The 26270-nt window shown below is 35.6% G+C and overlaps 1 protein-coding gene across 1 annotated transcript in view; it reads right to left on the bottom strand.

Annotated features, from left to right (window-relative positions):
- The window catches only part of LOC117336066 (MAP kinase-activating death domain protein-like), a 124622-nt gene that overhangs the window by 31256 nt on the left and 67096 nt on the right, over nucleotides 1–26270 (bottom strand). Inside the window, 6 exon segments of the mRNA XM_033896428.1 lie at nucleotides 3561–3674; nucleotides 4163–4368; nucleotides 5298–5352; nucleotides 5703–5936; nucleotides 6690–6800; nucleotides 7769–7985. Coding sequence (XP_033752319.1) covers nucleotides 3561–3674; nucleotides 4163–4368; nucleotides 5298–5352; nucleotides 5703–5936; nucleotides 6690–6800; nucleotides 7769–7985 — 937 coding nt within the window.

The following is a 26270-nucleotide window of genomic DNA, read 5'->3' on the forward strand; positions in this document are numbered from 1 at the left end:
AGGTTGGTAACAAGTTTAAGATTCTGTTTATCACAGGCTGCATGGTAGCAAGTACAAGCTTCTGTTTCATAAGCTAGTAACAAGTACAAGATTCTGTTTATCACAGGCTGGTAACAAGTGCACGATTCTGTTTATCACAGGCTGGTAACAAGTACAAGATTTTGTTTATCACAGACTGGTAACAAGAAAAACATTCTGTTTATCACAGGCTGGTAACAAGTGCACGATTCTGTTTGTCACACTTTGGGAACTATTAAAACATTCCATTTTTCAACATTTATAATTTGTTAACGGCAGTGTGACATTTTCCTGATATTATATACTACAAGGTTGTAGTATAGATTAAATGGAGTCTAGTACCTTTATTAGAACAGATCTTGTACAAATTTAAGTTCCCATGTAATTACAGTGTTAATATTTTCATGCTTATACATATAATACAACTAACAATGTAAGTTCCCATGTAATTACAGTGTTAATATTTTCATGCTTATACATATAATACAACTAACAATGTAATGAAAGTCAGACATGCATATCTAGTAACATTCTTAGCACCCTGCCCTAGTCAAGCATTTGTGTTGAATTAGCCTGACAAACTGGTTTTATGTACCAATCAATCATAAATTAATAAATTTATTTCATTATGATTTTAATTAGTCATCTCAGGCAAGTTCCCCATGCAGAACTGTCCAATAACTTAATATCCCAACTACAAATTCTATTCCTTCATGGTGGAAATTCCAAACATTGTGCAATTATACATTTTGATAATTATAACTATTTTGATTTTATCATCATTCTAGAAATGATAGTATTAGGATGGTCTATCAATTACCTTCTTGTTCTGATTCTGCAATCAACAGAAATTAACACAAAACTGGAGTAAAGTTTTATAAAGTAGGTCTGTATCATAAGTCTAAGGTATCTTGATCGGAACTAGAGCAAACTTTTGTAAACAAAGCAATATTAGGTGTTATACCAGGCATTGAGCAGTAACAAAGAAATGTAACAGGATACACATATGATGGCCAAGTATGGATAATAATGAGCTTGTAAGGATGATCTGCTAAAATTCCCAATTACGTAGTGTTAATTAACATCCAGAAAATGCAGACAAAGATGTGAGACAATATCTATAACATATAGCCATAATTGTACACATAACATATCACACAGCTATCAACAGTAAACAAAATAAAGTAAATAAATAAAAATAAACATAAAGCTTACATTATGATAGAAACAAGCCATAATTCAGCAATACAACTCATTTATAAAAAGTCAATCTAAAAGAACATCACATTATTGATATCTATAACATCTAATCACTATTATATAACAATGATTAATTAATTAATTACATCCATATAATTTTACCATGTAGACCCTCACTCATCCTGATGGTCTACACTGATGTCTACGTTAATTGATAGAAGACAACAATGGATAGGAGACAACAATGGATAGGAGACAACAATGTAATAGATATGTGACAACAATGTAATAGATAGGAGACAACAATGTAATAGATAGGAGACAACAATGTAATAGATAGGAGACAACAATGTAATAGATAGGAGACAACAATGTAATAGATATGTGACAACAATGTAATAGATAGGAGACAACAATGTAATAGATAGGAGACAACAATGTAATAGATATGTGACAACAATGCAATAGATAGGAGACAACAATGTAATAGATATGTGACAACAATGTAATAGATATGTGACAACAATGTAATAGATAGGAGACAACAATGTAATATATAGGAGACAACAATGTAATATATAGGAGATGTCAATGTAATAGATAGGAAACAACAATGTAATAGATAGGAGATACCAATTTAATAGATAGGACATAGCAATGTAATAGATAGGAGACAACAATGTAATAGATAGGAGACAACAATGTAATAGATAGGAGACAACACTGTAATAGATAGGAGACAACAATGTAATAGATAGGAGACAACAATGTAATAGATAGGAAACAACAATGTAATAGATAGGAAACAACAATGTAATAGATAGGAGACTGCAAGCAATGTAATAGATAGGAGACAACAATGTAATAGATAGAAGACAGCAATGTAATAGATAGGAGACAACAATGTAATAGATATGAGACAACAATTTAATAGATAGGGGACAACAATGTAATAGATAGGAGACAACAATGTAATAGATAGGAGACTGCAATGTAATAGATAGGAAACAACAATGTAATAGATAGAAGACAGCAATGTAATAGATAGGAGACAACAATGTAATAGATAGAAGACAGCAATGTAATAGATAGGAGACAACAATGTAATAGATAGGATATGGCTATATGCAATATATAGGAGACAACATGTAATAGATAGGATATGGCTATGTAATATATAGGAGATGTCAATGTAATAGATAGGAGATATGGCAATGTAATAGATAAGAGATGACAATGTAATGATAGATGTCAATGTAATAGATAGGATATGACTATGTAATATATAGGAGACAACAATGTAATAGATAAGAGATGACCATGTAATAGGTAAGAGACAACAATGTTATAGATAAGAGATGACCATGTAATAGGTAAGAGACCACAATGTTATAGGTAAGAGATGACCATATATAGATAGAAGACAACAATGTAATAGGTAAGAGATGACCATGTAATAGATAGGAGACAACAATGTAATAGGTAAGAGATGACCATATATATATAGAAGACAACAATGTAATAGGTAAGAGATGACCATGTAATAGGTAAGAGATGACCATGTAATAGGTAAGAGATGACCATGTAATAGATAGGAGACAACAATGTAATAGATAAGAGATGACAATGTAATAGATAGGACACAGCAATGTAATAGATAGGAGACAACAATGTAATAGGTAAGAGATGACCATGTAATAGATAGGAGACAACAATGTAATAGATAAGAGATGACCATGTAATAGGTAAGAGACAACAATGTTATAGGTAAGAGATGACCATATATAGATAGAAGACAACGATGTAATAGGTAAGAGATGACCAAATATAGATAGAAGACAACAATGTAATAGGTAAGAGATGACCATATATAGATAGAAGACAACGATGTAATAGGTAAGAGATGACCATATATAGATAGAAGACAACAATGTAATAGGTAAGAGATGACCATTTAATAGATAGAAGACAACAATGTAATAGGTAAGAGATGATCATATATAGATAGAAGACAACAATGTAATAGGTAAGAGATGACCATATATAGATAGAAGACAACAATGTAATAGGTAAGAGATGACCATATACAGATAGAAGACAACAATGTAATAGGTAAGAGATGACCATTTAATAGATAGGAGACAACAATGTAATAGATAGGAGACAACAATGTAATAGATAGGAGACAACAATGTAATAGATAGGAGACAACAATGAAATAGATAGAAGACAACAATGTAATAGATAGGAGACAACAATGTAATAGATAGGAGACAACAATGTAATAGATAGGAGATACCAATGTAACATTGCCTGCTACTCGGGTTAAACTTTTCACTTACCAAAGAGTTCGGACATAGTGTTGGAGGCAGACTGTGCCATATCGTTGAGCTCATTACTGATAGTTGAGATCAGAGAGGAAGGTGTGGAGGCGCGATCTGATTGGCTGTCCTTGTCTGTCGGTATTGTCTGTGGATGATAGGTTAATTCTATATTGCACTGGGAGAAAAAGTCCCAAACAGAAGATTTAAAATGCTTAATACAGTTGATAAATTAGGATCATCGAGACATGGATATCATTTTGTTGATAAAGGGTGTATACATGTATAAAGTTTTTATTTATGTGTCGATCTCTAAAACATAGTAAACTTGTGTAAGAAGTAGGATCACAAATAACCTAGGTGATACAGTAATTGCCAGTAAATTATATGATGGGCTAGCTAATATTCTTAATACATCAGTCTCATATATATGTCATAATGCATTCATTGTCACATTATGCCAAGTAACCAATTCATGCTGTCATCATTTTAATAGTTAAGTTGAGACTTAAACTTGATAAATAGTATTTACATCAATGATCAAGCAAAGAGTGAATGACTGACGAATGTAATACTCCAAACCCAATTCTATATATAGTGCTATACCTTAAACCCTGGGACACTAGGAAGGCGAGGCCTAGATCCTCCTCCATTAGGAGCACCTTTACTATCCACGCCAGGTAATGGATTGTTTTTGTCCATCGGTCGATAAGATGATGCTTTCTCATAAGCTTCAAATGCAGAATTGATGCTGCGAGAGAGAGGCTGAAGTGGTGGTCGCTTTGGCAACTCTGGTGTGCTGTTGGCTGATCCTGCGCTCTCAGAGCGACTATAAGTACATAGAGAAAAAAGACGGGTGTTAATGCCGAACTCAGGAAAGATGAAAACTCTACAAGGTCAATATGTCATACATTTGTACATGCACAGTGTATTTAACCTAGCCAGGGTCAGGAAAGACAAACTTAAGATAGTCAATAATAGAATCTAACATGCGTCTGTTCCGTGGACAGGGATATCTCAACCCAAGTGTAAGAGCTTGGCCAGTCAACACAAGACTTGTTGAGTGCTGGCCAGCCGAACTCTTCAAAAGGGTTGAGATATCCTTGTTCGTGGAACAGAGTCATTATTTTTCTCACATACATGCCAGCAAATGTAAGCTTTTATGAAAGTTTTTCATTGTGCCATCTACAATGCTCCATGGAATTTACTACATAGTTACTCAAGGTAAAATGATGACGTTACGTTATTGTAGGCAACGTCATATAGAGTTTACCCCCTTTGTACAAGATTGGTTTTTCTCTTACCATGAAGTCATGACAACAGTACAATGACTTCACGTCGACAATTCAATCACGTCACATCAACATTTTCTTGCATTGATGTAACATCAATATTAGATACATAAGAGGGTAAACAGGGTAAGAGAAAATAATCATTCATCCTGTGAAGCAAATGAGAAACATATGAAAAACATTTACATTGTTCTTCACATGCTTAAACAAATCTGGTTTCCTTTATTGCAGGCAACATACGGTCTATTTCTAGAAGTTATCATTAACATCATCACGACCCGGCACTCCATGGTTCTACAGAAGATCATCACGACCCGGCACTCCATGGTTCTACAGAGTAATTCAGGGAGAATATTGCTGAATGACAGAATATAATGTAACTTAGTGCCATGTGAACTAGATCTGATCATCAGGAGGACCTGTCATCCCTGATCACACACATTCCCAGTAATAATAAGGTACTCACCTGTTCAGGTACCTACTGGTAGGGGTGACATTCCCAGAGTCATACTTAAACAGATCTTGAGCAACCTGTAATTAATGCATTACACACAATAGCTTCAACATACATAATATAATCCTCCAGAATGTGTAAGATTAATGACAAATACACACATTCAACGATACATGGGATCAACAACGTTAAATGATAGTCCAAAGCTAGATTATCACATTTAATTTAGTGAACACCAATGTAGCTTGCCAGCACAATTTTTTTATGAAATAACAAAATTACTGTCAACATTTTTTTCCAAAAAAAAAAAAAACCAACAAAAAGGCAGGTACAGATAATTCCTTTGATCAACTAGCATTATTTTTGTCATCTTGACCTTGAATGGCCTTGACTGACCTTGTTATCAACCTGCGTGACCCGTTCTGACCCATGACTGACCCCATTATCGAGCACATGAGGGAACTCTCTCCGACCCTGGGATCTCCCTGCTGTATGTCGGACTGGAGGACTCGGAACTACTCAGATCACTTTCCTGCATTGAGAATGCTGAATCGCTTGTGGTTACCGGCGTATCCGGTAGATGGAGCTTGTTAGGTGGAGTGTAAACCTTAGACTCATCCACAGATAACACCTGATTTTCTGGTACAAAACCTGAAAACAGAGTCATCAAAACAATCATCATAATTTATATAATATATAATAATATATATATAATTTATTTGATAACAGTTCTATTTCAAAAAGTATCATACACGTGAAGTTATAATTTGAAACCATAAAGGCTGATCTATATTTATGAAGAAAGTTCTAACTTAAACAGTTTAAAGTTTTTATAAAAGTCAGGTAAAACAGAAACAATTTACATTTTTCAGTCCATGTGATATGTTTCAGGATGGACATATGATTAACAATGGATTGCAATTAAGGCAACTTAACAAAACTCCCTTTATTTAAAATCATCTGTTGATTTCGTTTGAAATTGGAAAATGGCTCCATACATTCTTTGGACTAGGATTATATTAATTTGATAACATTTTGTTCATAATTTTTGTTGCATAAGTTTTTAGGTGAAAAGTGAACAACAATCTTGAATCATATTATGAATTTAGATAACATTTGATTAAACATTACTGTTAAAGTAATCATTTGTCAAAACATCCTATTTTCGAAAATAGTGCTACATGTATGTTCATTTAAGTAGCTGTACTGGCATATAACACCTGCTGGCACTGCTACTTGAGAAACCTCAATTAGTGGACAACCTGCCGGAAAAAAATAGTCCAGAATTTGAACTGAAGTTTTTTAAGCTTATACAAATGGTTCCTAAACAACCTGAAAAACTGAATATTTATACACACTGAACAATTCATATGTTGTACTTGTTTACAGAGAACCTATACATACATGGAGGTTCTCCATCAATTTCACTGTTGACCATATCTGTGACAAAATCACTGAGTGAAGAATAGGATGAACTGGTACTCTCTGCTCCATCACTGTCACTGCCACTCTCATCTGTTTAAAGCATAAAAACATACTTTGTAAGCTTTTCAATGTCTCTTTAAACACCTATGAAATGTTTCTTAAACATAATACACATACCTGTGGGGCCATCATCATCCAAACATAAACAATACATTTCTTATACCTATAGGGCTATCAACTCTCGAATATACACAAAAGGCCCGGAGGGTCTGTATCCATCATCTGCATATGACAGTGAATAAGGGAAAAAATTCTGTATACATTTCTACAGAAGGAAGATTTTGTAGAATTTGCTTTATTTCCCATATTTAAAGTATATGATGCCTCGATCAGGCCAATGCGGAGTTGGGACCCACCGTTTATACAAAATTGGTATTCATACCTAAGGCCAAACCCACCATTTACATAAGATTGGTTCTACTTCAACCAAGAATGCTTCTGACCAAATATCAATGAAATCCTTTCATTCCTACATAAGAAAGATTTTAATAAAAGTAATTGCAATTTTCCCCCATTGGGCCCAACTCCTCAGGCCCTTAGGGTTTTAGACCCACTGTTTATACAAAATTGGTTCCCCTTTGTCCAAGGATGCTTCAGTCCAAATATGGACTGAACCCTTTTATTCATACAGATCTTGAAGAAGGATTTTGACCAATTTGGCACATATTTTTCCTGTTTGGCACCACCCCTCAGGGGCCAAGTCCAGTGTTTATACAAAACTCGCTCTTCTTCATCCAATGATGCTCCACATCAAATCCTTTGGTTGAAATCTACTTAGTGGTTCATGACTAGGATGACAGACACTGCGCCATGGCATAAGCCCACCAGTCCTTTGGACCAAGTGAGCTAGGAATACACATACCTGTACGGTTATCATCACTGACCCATACCTTGACAATTTGTATACATGTAGGGCTATCATACCTTTAGGGTTATCAATACTCAAACCTAAACAATACACATATCTGTGGATTATCATACCTGTAGGGTTATCATACCTGTAGGATTATCATCACTGACAAGATCCATAGAGGAAACAACGGCTGCTCCGAGTGAGGAGTTGTCATCATACACTTTAAATTCCAAGCTCTGAAGCTGGTGGGCATACCATTTTGGCTTGTCCCCTATCAAAAGTGGGTCAAATACAGAGGTTTGTACCCGAAGGAACACCACATTCTTTGGACACAGTGACCATTCTGCATAGTATTCAACAGCCTGGAAATAAAAAGATCAATATGATGAAAATTAAGATGAAGGATTCATTCAATGATCAATACAAACAGTTATACATTAACAGTCAATTGTGTGGAAATTAACGCAGTATGCATCTACCTTACTTGTACGACAGGTATAGCTATATTGTGAGATCCCAGATGTATGTTAGGGCATGTGGAGATCCCAGATATCTTAAATCAAAGATGAGGCGAGATTGTAATATCTCTCACTGATTAATAGTAAAGAAATTATAATCAAACCTGTTTTAAAATTTCACATTTATTGACACTCATGCAAGATCTAAAATTTAAAGTCCTTTCTTTCTGCCATTATGCAAAGAATACCATTTATACTCACATTACTTAAAATCCAAATTGAAATTGTGTTTGTTAATTGTAAACAATTAATGATTCAAGATTAAATTTTAGAAAAGATTAATTAAAATTAATTTTTTTCACATCCTCTGCTCAAAGTAAAGTACATATTTCTAATGAGTGTAAAAACATAATGCATCAAAATCTATTTCTAAAAGTTCACCAAATGAAAAGTAGTTTTCAAAGTTAGACTTTCCCCTTGCCCAAACAAGATATTCAACATTCTACTTCCGATCAAAAGCCCTTGCGCCCTTCCATTCCGGGCCAACAAGTGATTAATATACATGACATCAATTTTTTCGTGTTATTCAATGTCTACTTTGAGTATGTCTGGTGTTTGGGCGAGTTAATTAAAACAATCACTAATTAGGAATTATGTCCTGATAGGAAATAATATCAGAAAATGTCATTTTTGTATTCATGATCAGGCACAAAATCTTAATCTCTGAAGATTTTTAATTATCTTTTTGAAGTGGAGCGAATAAATGAATATAAAAATTAACACCAACCAATTTTGTGAGCAACCGAAGGTGTATAATTATAGTCACACATAATATGTAGATTTGTATGCGTTACAGCTCTTTAAAAGAAAGTAACCAAATGAAACACATTACAAAAATAAGAATTGTTTACTTGTGCGTCTTTATCTATCAGGCAATGATATTTATCTGTAAAATAAGACTGAACGCAGAATTTGATGTGAAGTTATTAACTTCAATGTGTACATGGATTATACATGTAAATCAGAATATTTTCTTATACAGAAACACAAAGGAACTTGTTGGATAATTTTAACAGTTTAAGTTAATTTGCATATAATTTGCCAGGCTTCTTTTTTTACTTTTTGACAACCGGTATGTGTAGCAGGCAAAACAGATAAGAAATGAAAAGGTTTTGAGTCAAACGGTAAAGAGATATATGCTATTGTCAATGTGCCCTTGTGTTTTTATCAGATGTCCACACGTGCAAATATTATGCTTCTGATTATTGAAACTTGAATATCCTCTGATTATAAAGAAGATTGTGTACTGTGTCTTTGTACTGATAATTACCTATACATAGGAAATCATAAGAAATCTATCAACATGCACCAGTAGCATCTAGAAAATGCATTTCCACTCCTAAAATGGATCAGACATCACCACAATAATTCACTGGAGTTTTTTTTGAAATAGGAAGATATTTCTAAATTTTCAAAAGGAATTGTGCATTCCTGGATGGTAACAGATGATGCTGATATGCTGTACGTTTCACAAACTTTGAAGAAGATTTTTATACATTTCTGGAGTTAGCCTTACAGTAAGTATTAAAGATTTATTTTTTAATTATGTTTTTTCATTAATATCTTTAAGAGCATTACCTAGAAAATTTATGAAATATCACTGCCTGACAGATTTGCAATTTTTCATACACTGGCATGATCAGTGTGCACTCATTCGAGATGGCCGTTCCAATAGTCCTTAACTGACCATGTCTAATGAAGCCACCTAGGCACAATTGTAATACACCGACACGCACCACCACGCTCGCTGGTGAACAACCTCTTTTTCACCAGTCCCCTGACCAGGATAGCTACTGTAGTTATAACAGCCTTGAGGGACTGAGAAAGTTCGATCAGGTTAAACAAGAATTATCTTTAAACAAGAGATCCCAGAGGGATCTTGGCGCCCACCATTGAATGATCTTTATAGGTTCCATGTCAGATTGATCTTTTCTCTACTTTTCCCTTCTTCTAAGTCTTATTAATCTGTGTAAATTCAGAAACAGCCCTCTAGTACTTTTCAAACAAGGGGAACCTATATATAAAATTTAAGATTTAGCGATAATGGCTGTCTGTCGGCCATGTTGTTTTCCGATTGAAATTTCAGAAAGATCCCCATATTAGTTTCTGAGAAATAGCGATAACAAACTTCAATTGTCAAAATCCAAGATGGCTGCCTGTCGGCCATGTTGTTTTCAGATTGGTCTCAAAATGCAATATGCATAACTAGGCACCAAGGGGAACCTACATATGAAATTTCAGAAAGATCTCCTCATTAGTTTCTGAGAAATAGCGATAACAAACTTCAATTGTCAAAATCCAAGATGGCTGCCTGTCGGCCATGTTGTTTTCAGATTGGTCTCAAAATGCAATATGCATAACTAGGCACCAAGGGGAACCTACATATGAAATTTCAGAAAGATCTCCTCATTAGTTTCTGAGAAATAGCGATAACAAACTTCAATTGTCAAAATCCAAGATGGCTGCCTGTCGGCCATGTTGTTTTCAGATTGGTCTCAAAATGCAATATGCATAACTAGGCACCAAGAGGAACCTTTATATGAAATTTGAGAAAGATCCCTTCAGTGCTTTCTCAGAAATAGCGATAACAAACTTCAATTGTCAAAATACAAGATGGCTGCCTGTCGGCCATGTTGTTTTCCGATTAGTCTCAAAATGCAATATGCATAACTAGGCACTGAGGGGGACCTACATATGAAATTTCAGAAAGATCCCCATATTAGTTTCTGAGAAATAGCGATAACAAACTTCAATTGTCAAAATCCAAGATGGCTGCCTGTCGGCCATGTTGTTTTCAGATTGGTCTCAAAATGCAATATGCATAACTAGGCACCAAGGGGAACCTACATATGAAATTTCAGAAAGATCTCCTCATTAGTTTCTGAGAAATAGCGATAACAAACTTCAATTGTCAAAATCCAAGATGGCTGCCTGTCGGCCATGTTGTTTTCAGATTGGTCTCAAAATGCAATATGCATAACTAGGCACCAAGAGGAACCTTTATATGAAATTTGAGAAAGATCCCTTCAGTGCTTTCTCAGAAATAGCGATAACAAACTTCAATTGTCAAAATACAAGATGGCTGCCTGTCGGCCATGTTGTTTTCCGATTAGTCTCAAAATGCAATATGCATAACTAGGCACTGAGGGGGACCTACATATGAAATTTCAGAAAGATCCCCATATTAGTTTCTGAGAAATAGCGATAACAAACTTCAATTGTCAAAATCCAAGATGGCTGCCTGTCGGCCATGTTGTTTTCAGATTGGTCTCAAAATGCAATATGCATAACTAGGCACCAAGGGGAACCTACATATGAAATTTCAGAAAGATCTCCTCTTTAGTTTCTGAGAAATAGCGATAACAAACTTCAATTGTCAAAATCCAAGATGGCTGCCTGTCGGCCATGTTGTTTTCAGATTGGTCTCAAAATGCAATATGCATAACTAGGCACCAAGGGGAACCTTAATATGAAATTTGAGAAAGATCCCTTCAGTACTTTCTGAGAAATAGCGATAACAAGAATTGTTTACGGACGGAGGGACGGAGGGACGGACGGACGGACGGACGACGACGGACCACGGACGCAGGGCGATTTGAATAGCCCACCATCTAATGCTGGTGGTTATAATGAAAAACTGCTGGTGAAATAAATCAACGAACTGATGCGTTTCAGCACAGATAACAAAATTAGATCAGTTTGAATCATTTTTGGTGATAATAAGACTGCATTTGAATCAGGAATATAATTCTATTAATGTTTCATTTGAAAAGATACATCCACTTATTCAGCTTGCATTCTTAACTTTGTTCGTTTTTAACTGCATATCTGCATTTTGCATTTACCGCTACATTGACCAATCACATACTTCATCTTGACCAGTAATGCCACCTGTCGCGTCATATCCGGGGCCAAAAGAATATTATACGGCTATGCTGAAAAATACTTTGTTCTTGATAACCATTTCTATACCTATGACAATTTTTGCCTGCTGTGAAATATACCAATCTACCATGAACTGTTCAAATCAGCGCTTACCTTTCTTGGCGCACCATTATTGTAACATGTTTCAGATCTTTTTTCCAATTATACTGTGTAGTCTTCAGATGGCGTTTCTTTCACACAGGCATCGTGCCTAGTGTGAAGCATATGTGCCTGCCTTACAACTCAAGCTAAATGTTCAAGTTGACCTCTACATTTTCAACTTTAAATGTTTATTCTCTATAGACTTATCATTCAGTTTTTGCTTGTCACCGGGTAGTTTTGGTACCAGCCGACTGTACATAAATTCCTATAAATCACATGCAATGTCTCTACGCTATAACCACTAATCCCTAGTACGGATAAGACTTGAAATGTGGGAATGTCCACACCCTCCGCAGAAGAACCATCTGCAGTTATTTGGTAAAGAGTTGTGATTGCGCTGGCCTAGAGGTTAGAATTAGGTAATAATTAGGTACTTTAATATCAAAAGAATATTTAGAGTGACTTTAATAAAACATAGACAGCCGTTATACATGACAACCAAGCTCAGCTCATTGCCCAGGGGTAGAGTGGTCATTTCGGCAGGAGTGCTCCTTTTAAAACATCTCCTGAATTAGGGTAAAATTCATTCTGGATTTGAGCAGTCGTCCTTCATAACACCTTGGAAAACTCCTACACTCTGATCCTGGCTTGATTATGTAAACAAAAGACCCCCCCCCCCCCCCCCCCCCCCCCCATCACCTCACTCAGGTACAGAGACCGTTGGATTACGTTCATAACACATTCTGTTATAGATTACTGTTTATATATGATGGTTTATCATTGACAATATGTGTCTGCCATGTAATATACCAATCTACCGTGAACTGTTCAAATCAGTGTTTACATTTTTTGGTGCACCGTTGATGATAAATACTACCAATCTTCCTCTCAATTATACCGTGTAGTTTTCAGATGGTGTTTCTTTTACAAATTAAGGCAGCTTGCCCGTGTGAAGGAACTGCATGCCATGTAACTCACAGCACAGTTTGGTACCACCGTGCAGTTTTGGTATAAAAGTTCAGTTTTAAGTATTGTTTGCCTCAGGCTACTCTATCAATCAACACCACCAGCACAGCCCTGCCGTACGCGCTGCCTCCTACTTTACCTGGACAGCAGGTGACGACCTGAGCTTAGCTCAGTGTCCAGGGTAGAGTGGTCATCTCTGAAGGTGTACTCATCTGTGGTGCTGCCTTACCCATAGGTAACATTTACCTGGATTAGGGTTTATAATGACTTACAATAGCTGAAAATCATTGCAGTTTGAAACTGCATTAACTTTATCTAAATCAAATGGATATACTTATATATCTATATATATTGTCATATTCCTTGGACATCAATATGTGAATTTATATATCATATTCATTACACATTGGCAAAATGTAAGTGATTACCTGATATAGAAACTATTGTTTTCAAGCCGGCATGGATTTTGCATTTATTCCCATTGATCTGAAAATGACAATTGTCACTGCATATACCGTAAATTAAAACACCTGTGATTTAAATAGAAAGTATGGAATTCCTTGAGTAACAAATCGGTTACTGGATTTCAACCTGTCTTTTATGAATCAGCTGCACATAAATGAGATTAACAAGAATAAAAAGCATAATATGATACTGCTATTTATGTCTCCGATATGGTATGGTTGCCATATATATATGTAACTGTACCTTTTACGCAGCAGGAGTGCTCCTTAATTCATTTGAAAAACATTGGAAGTATTGTCAACAGAAGTATCGTCAACAGATTTTAATAGTGAAACCCCAATTACTTTAATCTGTATTCTAGACCTCTTAACTTAATCAGAGAGTGACTTTTGTTTTCAACCGCTTCTGATTTCTGTTCTATAGGGCTTTGAGGGGCCGCGGTGGCCAAGTGGTTAAGGTGTCCCAAAAAAAACACTTAAACACTAGCCCTCCACCTCTGGGTTGTGAGTTCGAAACCTACGTGGGGCAGTTGCTAGGTACTGACCGTAGGCCGGTGGTTTTTCGCCGGGTACTCCGGCTTTCCTCCACCTCCAAAACCTGCCACGTCTTTAAATGACCCTGGCTGTTAATAGGACGTTAAACAAACAAGAGATCCCAGAGGGATCTTGGCGCCCACCATTGAATGATCTTTATAGGTTCCATGTCAGATTGATCTTTTCTCTCCTTTCCCTTCCTCTAAGTCTTACTAATCTGTGTAAATTCAGAAACAGCCCTCTAGTCCTTTTCAAACATGGGGAACCTATATATAAAATTTAAGATTTAGCGATAATGGCTGTCTGTTGTTTTCGGATTGGTCCCAAAATGCAACACCAGGGACCAAGGGGAACCTACATATGAAATTTGAGAAAGATCCCTTCAGTACCTTCTGTAAAATAGCGATAACAAACTTCAATTGTCAAAATACAAGATGGCTGCCTGTCGGGCAGGTTGTTTTCTGACTGGTCTCAAAATCTAATATGCATAACTAGGCACAGAGGGCAACCTACAAATGAAATTTCAGAAAGATCCCTTCAGCAATTTCTGATAAATAGCGATAACAAACTTCAATTGTCAAAATCTAAGATGGCTGCCTATCGGCCATGTTGTTTTCCGATAGGTCTCAAAATGCAATATGCATAACTAGGCACCAAGGGGAATTTACATATGAAATTTGACAAAGATCCCTTCAGTACTTTCTCAGAAATAGTGATAACAAACTTCAATTGTCAAAATCCAAGATGGCTGCCTATCGGCCATGTTGTTTTCCGATAGGTCTCAAAATGCAATATGCATAACGAGGCACCAAGGAGATCCTACATATGAAATTTGAGAAAGATCCCTTCAGTACTTTCTCAGAAATAGCGATAACAAACTTCAATTGTCAAAATCCAAGATGGCTGCCTGTCGGCCATGTTGTTTTCCGATAGGTCTCAAAATGCAATATGCATAACAAGGCACCAAGGGGAATTTACATATGAAATTTGAGAAAGATCCCTTCAGTACTTTCTCAGAAATAGCGATAACAAACTTCAATTGTCAAAATCCAAGATGGCTGCCTATCGGCCATGTTGTTTTCCGATAGGTCTCAAAATGCAATATGCATAACGAGGCACCAAGGAGATCCTACATATGAAATTTGAGAAAGATCCCTTCAGTACTTCTCAGAAATAGCGATAACAAACTTCAATCATCAAAATCCAAGATGGCTGCCTGTCGGCCATGTTGTTTTCCGATTGGTCTCAAAATACAATATGCATAACTAGGCACCAAGGGGAACCCACATATGAAATTTGAGAAAGATCCCTTCAGTACTTTCTGAGGATTAGCGATAACAAGAATTGTTTACGGACGGACGGAGGGATGGACGGACGGACGGCCGGACGGACGGACCACGGACCACGGACGCAGGGCGATTTGAATAGCCCACCATCTGATGATGGTGGGCTAAAAAACAAACTATAGGGCTTTCTGCTATATTGATATTGATGAAAATATTGTTTGAAAAAAAGGATCTAAAAAAATCTTGTATCTCACACCTAAAAAATCTTGTATCTCACACCTAAACAAATCTTGTATCTCACACCTAAACAAATCTTGTATCTCACACCTAAACAAATCTTGTATCTCACACCTAAACAAATCTTGTATCTCACACCTAAAAAATCTTGTATCTAACACCTGGTTCGTTTCACAGATTCCGAGCATGAAGTGAGTTACTAATTTTAAAAATAACATTATCAAACAGATCACAGAGTCAATGCCAGTTCAATTTCATTCAATTCATTATTTTCACAATACCATGTAGAGAGAAACATGTACAATGTAAGAAATAGCATACATGTGTTATTTAAGAAATAATTAACGATTATCCATGTATTGTTGCAGGATATACAACTTGGACTCGGATATTTTGCAATTAAATTTATCACGAAGGCCGCAGGCCTGAGTTATTAATTAAAATTGCAAAATATCAGAGTCCGAGTCATATATCATGCAACAATACACGAGTCAAAGTTGATTATTTCTATTCTACCATGTACTATTTAGTTCTGAGATCTACCTCTTCCTAATTGAAAAACGGCAATATATACATTTCTATCATCTGGCATTGATTTTGAAAATCAAAAAAAAAAAGGATGAAAAAAAAAAGAGTGGCATATGTAGGATTCGAACTCGCGTCGTGATAGTACGCCGAGGCGAGAACTAGTATCTAACACATTAGCCCACTCAGCTACAGTAACTGTGTTATCATCTAACCCATTAGCCCACTCAGCTACAGTAACTGTGTTATCATCTAACCCATTAGCCCACTCAGCTACAGTAATTGTGTTATCATCTAACCCATTAGCCCACTCAGCTACAGTAATTGTGTTATCAGTGGGGGAATACTAGATACATAAGTGAAGCTAGTACGACGTACTCACATGCGTGTATTATTGACACGAGAGTGGATTACTGGCAAATCATACACAGTTTTAAACCAATCAAAACTGGCGTTGCATAGCAAATGTGGTAGAATAGTCAGTATTACATTTGTACAGTACCTATGGATTTTCTCTTGTGATGTTTTAAAAACAACGTGTATAATCAGTGTCTGGGGAAAGAGTAAATGTTTGATGAACAAATTAAAATTAAATGACATGAACTTTAATCAGAAATTTGGGAATACAATAAAACAATGTGAACCTGTTTAGAATTACTAATTATGAAAGATATCATTTTCTTCTTCTTTTTTTCTTTTACGACATGCTGTACGTTACGTCGGTGTAATCTAAACATGAAGGTGCTGTCAAATGTTGTTGGTGGATCTTTACTTGAATGACTTTATCTATGGTAATGTGTTTGTAATTTAATTATCATAACACATGTAAGTAATGGGACACATCAACTTGCAATAGAAAATACAGTAAAATTGTTTTGAGATATTGTCCCGAAATTAAACCAGTTTTGTGGGTGTTTGTAACATATGATAACACAAGAAAGAAGAAGTCAGGGATACATTAGCTTGAATAGAAAAGATATTGAACCTGTTTTATTTGTCAGTAACCATGTGAAGACACTGTTTCACAGTAGGCTTGAAAAGGTACGGGAGCACCGGCAATCTGGCTATATATCTAAAAAAACATTTTCCCACCAAAATATAAAATAATTGTCAGGGGGTCAGCCTGGGCCAACTTGTGCATACTATCAAGCTGTCGATCATCCCATTCTGATGATGTTAACAAAGTTAAAAATAATTCCGATAGTAATCAAACAAATGATAGTAAAAATGGTGATTTCCCTAATAAACTAGAGTAAACTATACCCCCTCCCCAGGGTCATGAAATTCACAAATTTGGTTGACCTTTGGCCATGGAAGATTCCTGACAAATTTCCTTTCATATCTATGTTCAGTCACTAAACATTTCATTCCTCACATAATGATAGGTAATGTTTCAGTTGAAAATGATTACACAATAGGAGGTAATTTCACTTAAATATAAACTATATTAAATATAAATATTGCTTTGAATATTTCAAATAACTACCCAGGTGTATGGAAATTTCACCTGCTCAAAGCTTTTAATCTAATGTTTTGATTTATTTACAAATTGTATTGATGTACATTGTGTTTTCCCTGAAAATTAGTCAAGGGAGATAACTCTTTCTTGAAATAACTTGTCCATTTTTGTGTGGCCTATTTCTCGGAAATGACGAACCAATCAGAAGTATTCTTCTTTCATTTTAAGTATCAAATGTAAAAACAATCGCAGATTTCAATTATCTATTTTCAATTGGAAAATCTGAGACTAAAAACAGTATTCGACGGCCGAGGACCATTTTTATCAACCCAATTAAGAGCTTGATGCGACTTTCCAATGTCACATCAACTAGAGTGTATATGAGTTACCTCCCTTCACACAAACCAGGAAGCAAGCATAATAATTTGCACAGAAAAAAGTTTGGAATACTCAGCAATAAAACAGGTCATTGTGTACGATTGAAGCTGTTTTCTATAATTTATTTAAATTCAACAAATGTTTTGAAACATAAACAAGAGATCCCAGAGGGATCTTGGCGCCCACCATGGAATGATCTTCATAGGTTCCATGTCAGATTGATCTTTTCTCTTTTTTTCCCTTCCTCTTACTAATCTGTATAAATTGAGAAACATCCCTCCAGTGCTTTTTAAACAAGGGAAAATTATATATGAAATTTGAGATTTAGCGATAATGGTTGTCTGTCGACAATGTTTTCAGATTGGTCCAAAAATGCAATACAACGGACCAAGGAGAACCTACATATGAAAATTGAGAAAGATCCCTTCAGTTCTTTCTGAGAAATATCGATAACAAACTTCAATTGTCAAAATCCAAGATGGCTGCCTGTTGGCCATGTTGTTATCTGATTGGTCCGAAAATGCAATATACATAAGGGACCAAGGGGAATCTACATATGAAATGTGAGAAGGATCCCTTCAGTACTTTCTCAGAAATAGCGATAACAAACTTCAATTGTCAAAGTCAAAGATGGCTGGCTGTCGGCCATTTTGTTTTCCGATCCGTCCCAAAATGCAATATGCAGAACTACAGACCAAGGGGAACCTAAATATGAAATTTGAGAAAGATCTCTTTCTTACCTTCTCAGAAATAGCGATAACAAACTTCCAATGGTCAAAATCCAAGATGGCTGCCTGTCAGCCATGTTGTTTTCCGATCCGTCCCAAAATGCAATATGCAGAACTACAGACCAAGGGGAACCTAAATATGAAATTTGTGAAAGATCCCTTCAGTACTTTCTCAAAAATAGCGATAACAAACTTCAATGGTCAAAATCCAAGATGGCTGCCTGTCGGCCATGTTGTTTACGATCGGTCCCAAAATGCAATATACATAACAACAGACCAAGGGGAACCTACATATGAAATTTGTGAAAGATCCCTTCAGTACTTTCTCAAAAATAGCAATAACAAACTTCAATGGTCAAAATCCAAGATGGCTGCCTGTCAGCCAGGTTGTTATCCAATTGGTCCCAAAATGCAATATGCATAACTAGGGACCAAGGGCAACCTAAATATGAAATTTGACAAAGATCCCTTCAGTACTTTCTCAGAAATAGCGATAACAAACTTCAATTGTCAAAATCAAAGATGGCTGCCTGTCAGCCATATTGTTATCCAATTAGTCCCAAAATGCAATATGCATAACTAGGGACCAAGGGCAACCTAAATATGAAATTTGACAAAGATCCCTTCAGTACTTTCTCAGAAATAGCCATAACAAACTTCCAATGGTCAAAATCCAAGATGGCTGCCTGTCAGCCATGTTGTTTTCCGATCGGTCCCAAAATGCAATATGCATAACTACAGACCAAGGAGAACCTACATATGAAATTTGAGAAGGATCCCTTCAGTACTTTCTTAGAAATAGCGATAACAAACTTCAATTGTCAAAATCCAAGATGGCTGGCTGTCGGCCATGTTGTTTCCGATCGGTCCCAAAATGCAATATGCATAACTACAGACCAAGGAGAACCTACATATAAAATTTGAGAAGGATCCGTTCAGCACTTTCTCAGAAATAGCGATAACAAACTTCAATTGTCAAAATCCAAGATGGCTGCCTGTCGGCCATGTTGTTTTCCGATCGGTCCCAAAATACAATATGCATAACTAGGCACCAAGGGCAACCTAAGTATGAAATTTGAGAAGGATCCCTTCAGTACTTTCTTAGAAATAGCGATAACAAACTTCAATTGTCAAAATCCAAGATGGCTGGCTGTTGGCCATGTTGTTTTCCAATCGGTGCCAAAATGCGATATGCATAACTAGGCACCAAGGGGAACCTACATATGAAATTTGAGAAAGATCCCTTCAGTACTTTCTCAGAATTAGCGATAACAAGAATTGTTTACGGACGGACGGAGGGACGGACGGAAGGACGGAGGGAGGGAGGGACGGACCGCCCGACCACGGACCACGGACCACGGACGCAAGGCGATTTGAATAGCCCACCATCTGATGATGGTGGGCTAAAAACCGTGAATCATATTACTTTATCACAAACAAATACTTTGCGGAAGGAGACAAAGATTGTCTAGTGTGTTGTTAGCGTTTTTTGGGGAAAATTTTTTTTCCGGTCCCATCTTAAACTCGTCGGAATTTATCATTGAAACAAGCAATATTTTGATTCCCCCGAGAGTTCCGAATGAATTTCTTCTAGTGAAATTTGGCGATGACCGCTTAAGGTTGCTGTTTCACAGCTCCTAAAAATCAGAACAGAGGACATAAAATTATTTTTTTGTTTTCATTATTGTTACGGTAAACCTCCAAATTAATTCGAACACGCGGATAGTTCGAACACACATTTTTTTCTAGAAAAACAATAATTTTATGGCTAGTAATAGTTCGAACTCTGACTGTTTATAACTGACACCATTTCGGATAGTTCGAACTTGTCAAATGAAGAACGTAAAGTAAGATTTTTTTCGGCAAACTCCATTGAAAGCTCGCGACGACTCGGCCCCGATGACTGGCCCAGAAAAAATGCCAAGATTTAAATTTGATCAGCGAGCACGGTTAGGTTATTAGATTGTATGCCTGATCATTAGAATGCATCTGTGATTTAATATATGCCACATATTTTAGCGTTAATTCATTTTTTTTTACATTGCAAAACACACCACGCACGAGACAGCTGATTACAAATTTAGGCCCCGACAATGTTTAAATAACATGCGATATTTGTATTTGCGCTGTATGGCAAACTAAGAAATCGTCCGTGTATTTTCACATATAACTAGTGTTAACTTAGCATTATGATTATTTAATTGTGACTGGACATCTCTTAAGTATTGCCAATCAAGGTATTACCTGAAAACCTACGACCTCACGCTAGGTAAGCAGGCCACGCGAGGTGTCGCTTGCGGTAAAGTTGAAAGGATCGGCTGCCCGATCGTACTGAGTGACGTGAAAAGCATTCATATCCAGTCAAAACAATCCACAGGTGTCCCAATTAGTGATGGATAATTTTGCAGGTATCAACTATGTTTGGTAGATTATACGACTGGGCATATTTAAAAGCAGACATGTTGATGTTTTGACCTAATTTTACCAACATATAATATCGCCTATTTTTACAGTAGTGATTTCGTAAACGCAACAGGTTGTGTAGACTGCTTTTGATGTATTAAAGAGACCATTTATTACAATAATATTGCGATAGTTTCTGATTCAGATAAAAATATAACCATGCAAAGATTATACTGCACAAATGTTTAACTTTTGTGTCACAAATGAAACGTACGTGCTCTACTGTACTGTTTTGGGGCCTACTGTAGCTACGCATTAACCGAGCGGCTTCGCGCGATAACCATCATAATTATCGCGAAATGAAGAACGTTTAATGATCATTAACATTGAATTAAATAAAAATTAAAATAAAAACTATCATTTTACTTACTTATAATTGTGCCATTGTTCAGGCCGCCGTTGTTACGTATCAGATTTACTATGGATGTGTTTGTGTCTAATGATTTTAATCTGCCGAGATTTTCGCCAATATTGACTAGAATAGTTCGAACTCACGCTTATTTTCTGAAGCATAATTTCGAATAATTCGAACAGGTTCGTCAATATTTATTTAATTTTGTTCGAACTAACCGGAGGTTTACCGTATTACATATCCAGCTACATGTCTGGAATTGTGGTAATTTGTGTACAACTCTAATGTTTGCTTCTTTTTAATTTGTGATATTCTGAGTTGCATTAAATTTTGCAGGAAGATAAAGAATTGCAGTATCTAAGGATCAGTCTCAATAAAATGCACCTTTCATGGCACATTTAATGGAAGGTTATCTTCAAAGCGGGATTACTTTTTTCCAATATTTAGTGTTTAAATTTATATTGTATGTTTATAATTGCACAGCACCATTCATGCTGAGTACATGTTGTTATTTTTACTGATTTTATGACAAATAAATGCAAACTCTTATGTAAATGTGTTGCATTATTTTTCCGAAATGTTTTACCGTATCATGTGATCTTCGAATTGAAGGAAATAAAGATAATCAAAACAGTAGAAACACTTGGAGTGTATGATGTGATCGTAAATCATACAGAAGTTAATATCTAGACTCCAGAGCCTCATTTCACAAAAGATAACTTATAACAAATGTGTGACCGACTCTGTATCTATAATTATTCTTATATAATCTGCGTAATTTCCAACCAATCAACCCCTGGCAGTAAGGATGTCATCATCACAGGGAGAAATCAGGTACTGTAATTTACCTGTAAGATCACAGCAGTGTGGTGCCAATTCATATGGGGCAGTGCAGGTAAGATAATTTGTAAGTATACATTTGTAGGTGATCGAGGTGACATAGCAATCATAGATTAAAATGTCACTCTTAGTAACCATCTTTATTTTAACCATTTAGCCCCCACTTTAATTTATTTTATCTTAATTTGTAGAGGCATGAAAATGAACCAAAACCACATGAATGATATTGACATACATGAAGTAAGTGTTGTTATGCAATTTATTAGAATAACATGCAAAATTTTCACAAAATTTAAAATGTATACAATCTTGTCATCTTAAAATAGTATAGTGACTTGTAATCACAGTATAAAAACTTTCCATTTCTATATTTTTTCTACAGAATTAATTTAAGAAATTTTCAAAACCAGTAAATTTCTTTTTTAGCATGCCAAACATGTCCACTTCTGATCAATTTCCTCCAGTTAAAAAATTAAAAGTGAAGGACTAATGACATCGTCTTGATGCACACTTTAAGACATCCATTTAGACTTTCATTGGGTGTCAGACTAGGCTATCATTTCTTGCTATACTTAAAAGTGTTGAGTTAGTTATATATATAAAATATCTACTTATGTAATATATCTTCATGTTTTGTCGGAACAATGGGAAAAGACAAAATGATTATCACATATTTATTAGTTTTATTATAATTTTTTATGTATACATGCATATGAACACCATCTCAACTTTCAGTAGTTCATGAGAGGATAAATTACTGTAAAAGTGGATATTTTCGCGCGTGGAAATTTTCGCTTAGTCAGCCTCCAAACTGTTCGCGGTGTGGATATTTTCGCGCTGTCAGTCATGATGAAACTATATTTTTCGCGCTGCGATGTCATTGGCCATGTACATAAAGTAAGATTGAAAGTTCGCGACGATCTGTCCAGTAAAAATACATTTCTTATACCAAACTTTGATCAATAGTCACGCTTAGGTTAATTGGTTGTAAGTGTTATCATTGCATTACGTCTGTGTGACAGAAAAAAACATTAATATATATCAGATATTTAAGCGTTGATTCAGTCTTTTACATTGAAAATACACCACGTACGAGACACCTGATTGCAACTTTAGGCCCCGAAAAATGTATAAATAACATGCATTATCTGTACTCGTACACACGTACTGTATGGTAAATTAAGAAATCAGCCGTGTATTGTTGAATGCAGTGTTAACTAAGTATGTTCATTATTTAATTGCGACTGAACACCTCTTAAATATTTCCAATCAAACGATTATCTGTAAACCTGCTCCCTCAAGCTAGGTAGACAGGCCACGCGAGGCGTCACTGACGCGGTCAAGTTGAAAGGATCGGACGTCCGGTTATTCCGAGTGACGTGATAAGCATTCATGTCTTGTCAAAACAACCTTAGGTGTCCCAATTAGCGATAGTTGCTTTTGCAGGTATCCAATAAGTTTGATAGTAATTAAATATGACCTGGCAATTTAAAAGAAGACATATCTATGTTCTGACCTAATTTTACCAACATATATAGACCTATTTCTACAGTAGCCCTTTCGTATTTTCAATATATTAAACAGACCATTCATTACAGTTAACTATCGATAGTTTCTGATTCAAATAAAACATATTACCATGCAGAGACTCAACACTAACATTTCTAATACAAGAAAATTGATATATTTTGTCACAAGTAAAACGTGTGCTGTTTCGGGGCCTATATTTTCGCGGAGATTTAATGATTGCGAAATAAGCGAAAATTTCCACGCCGCGAACATTTCCACTTTTACAGTATTCTGCAGAAAGCATACTTGTGAGTTATTACTGCTGAATATAACTAAACATCATGTATACGATAAGGCAGTTGTTTTGTAAAAAAAAGTATATAGATATTTGAAAAAACAAATCAATAATAATCAAATCTTCATTATTATTGGAAATTGTGCTTTGGACATGTTTGACATGCTAACAAGTAATTTACCGGTTTTAAAAATTTCCTCGAATTGATTCTGTAGAAAGTATGTATTTATATGGAAAGTTTTTAAAGGAGTATAAAATGTAGACTATGCATGATTACAGCCATACTACTTCAAGTTGACAATGTTAGATACTTTTAAAATTTGTGAAAATTTTGCATGCTATTCTTATTAAATTTATCACAACACTTAATTACCTCATGTATGTTGATATGACATGCTTGGTATCAAAATAACAGTAAATTCATACACCATTATAATTCACTGATTTTTTAAATCTACATTAGCCTGTGAAAATTATTCATTATTCGGTGTGGGTACACCCTTCACTCAACATGGTGTTATGCAAGAAGGTCCATTCTGACTATCGGTTGATATAATGATTAATCATTTATGTGATTATCATTTATTTTATATGGTGAAAAAATATAAGAAATTGGAATGGTGGCCGGTGCTAATGTTAAATCTCCATAGACGTTTACCTTTGTAAATGGTGCACAAACGTGTGTTTTATGTCCGAACGCAATATATGAAGTAGATATAGGAACACAAAGCTTAAACATGTTAGCTACATAATGCATGTTCAAATTTTAATTTTGTTTTGGGGTTTTGGAACTGTTTAAAATTCTTGAAATATATGTTGTTCACTATTATATATAAGCAATGTAAATATCTAACTCCCATTGCAATAGTTTGACCTCTATATATTTGGAAAATTCAGTTTTGGTGATATTATATAGATTTGTGGGAAATTGAACTCAACCCCCAGATAAATGGAAAACTTCAACATGGCTCATTCTGAATCTGTTTGAGGTGCCATTATGATAGCTTCAGGTATTAGAGAGAAACCCATTTATTAATGCTGCCTAATTAATTAAGTAGGTCAAATTTATAGTAAATTTTTGTTAAAGTTCTGAATTTAAGATGTGTGTTGGGATTGACTTAATTCCCTTCACTCCAGGATGCTTCACACTAAATCCTTTCATTAATACAGAAGAAGAAGGATTTAAAGGAATTGCTATATTTTCCATATTTGACCCCATCTTTAAGGCCCCTAAGGAGCCAGACCCACTTTTTTCACAAAATTGGTTCCACTTCACATAAGGATGCTTCAGACAAAATATGGAGCAATCTGTCATTCATAGAAAAGTAGAAAGATTTTAATCAATTTGGTGTATGTTTTCCCTGTTTGGCCCTGCCCCTAAAGCCCCTGGGTTCTTCTTCATCCAAGGATGCTACAAAATTTTTTGTTGAAATCTGCTCAGTGGTTCATGACTAGCAGTGGAAAGTTGATGGCGACGCTGCACCATCGCATAAGCTCATCAGTCCTTCTAAACAAATATGTTGTCTGTGCCGCATAATGTACGTAAACATGGCAGCCATGATTGGCGTTTGTTGCTCGATATCCAATCAATTTGTTTTCCAAATAGCGAGTCACGATTCATATCTAGTGCCTAACTAATGTCCCGATGTTGCAAATAACTATTATTTTAAAACAGTTTGAACAAGTGATAGCCTATATAAAATGTGGACTTTATCTGTATTATCCATAAAGGGAGTGTAGTCTACCGTTGTCCAAGTTGTGCCAATAGACGAGGTACTATGTATTCTATGAAATATTTCTAAGTTCTTAGAGCCTATATCGAATTGTTTGAAAATATGATGACGAGAAAATGATTATAAAAATATTATCTATTTGTCTTAACAAATTATAACAAAACACTTGTTCTAAACTCTGCAACTTAAAACTGTACCTGTCATCTGCAATTCCTTGACAAGATACGAATGGAATTAACGGTGTATTGATTATTTAAAAAAAAATTAAGTCATAGATCATTGATGTAGACTGGGCTATCCCCTTCCATATTAAAATCAAAGATGGCGGCCAAAA

Source organism: Pecten maximus, chromosome 10 (genome assembly GCF_902652985.1).
Source record: "Pecten maximus chromosome 10, xPecMax1.1, whole genome shotgun sequence".
Lineage (NCBI taxonomy): Eukaryota > Metazoa > Mollusca > Bivalvia > Pectinida > Pectinidae > Pecten > Pecten maximus.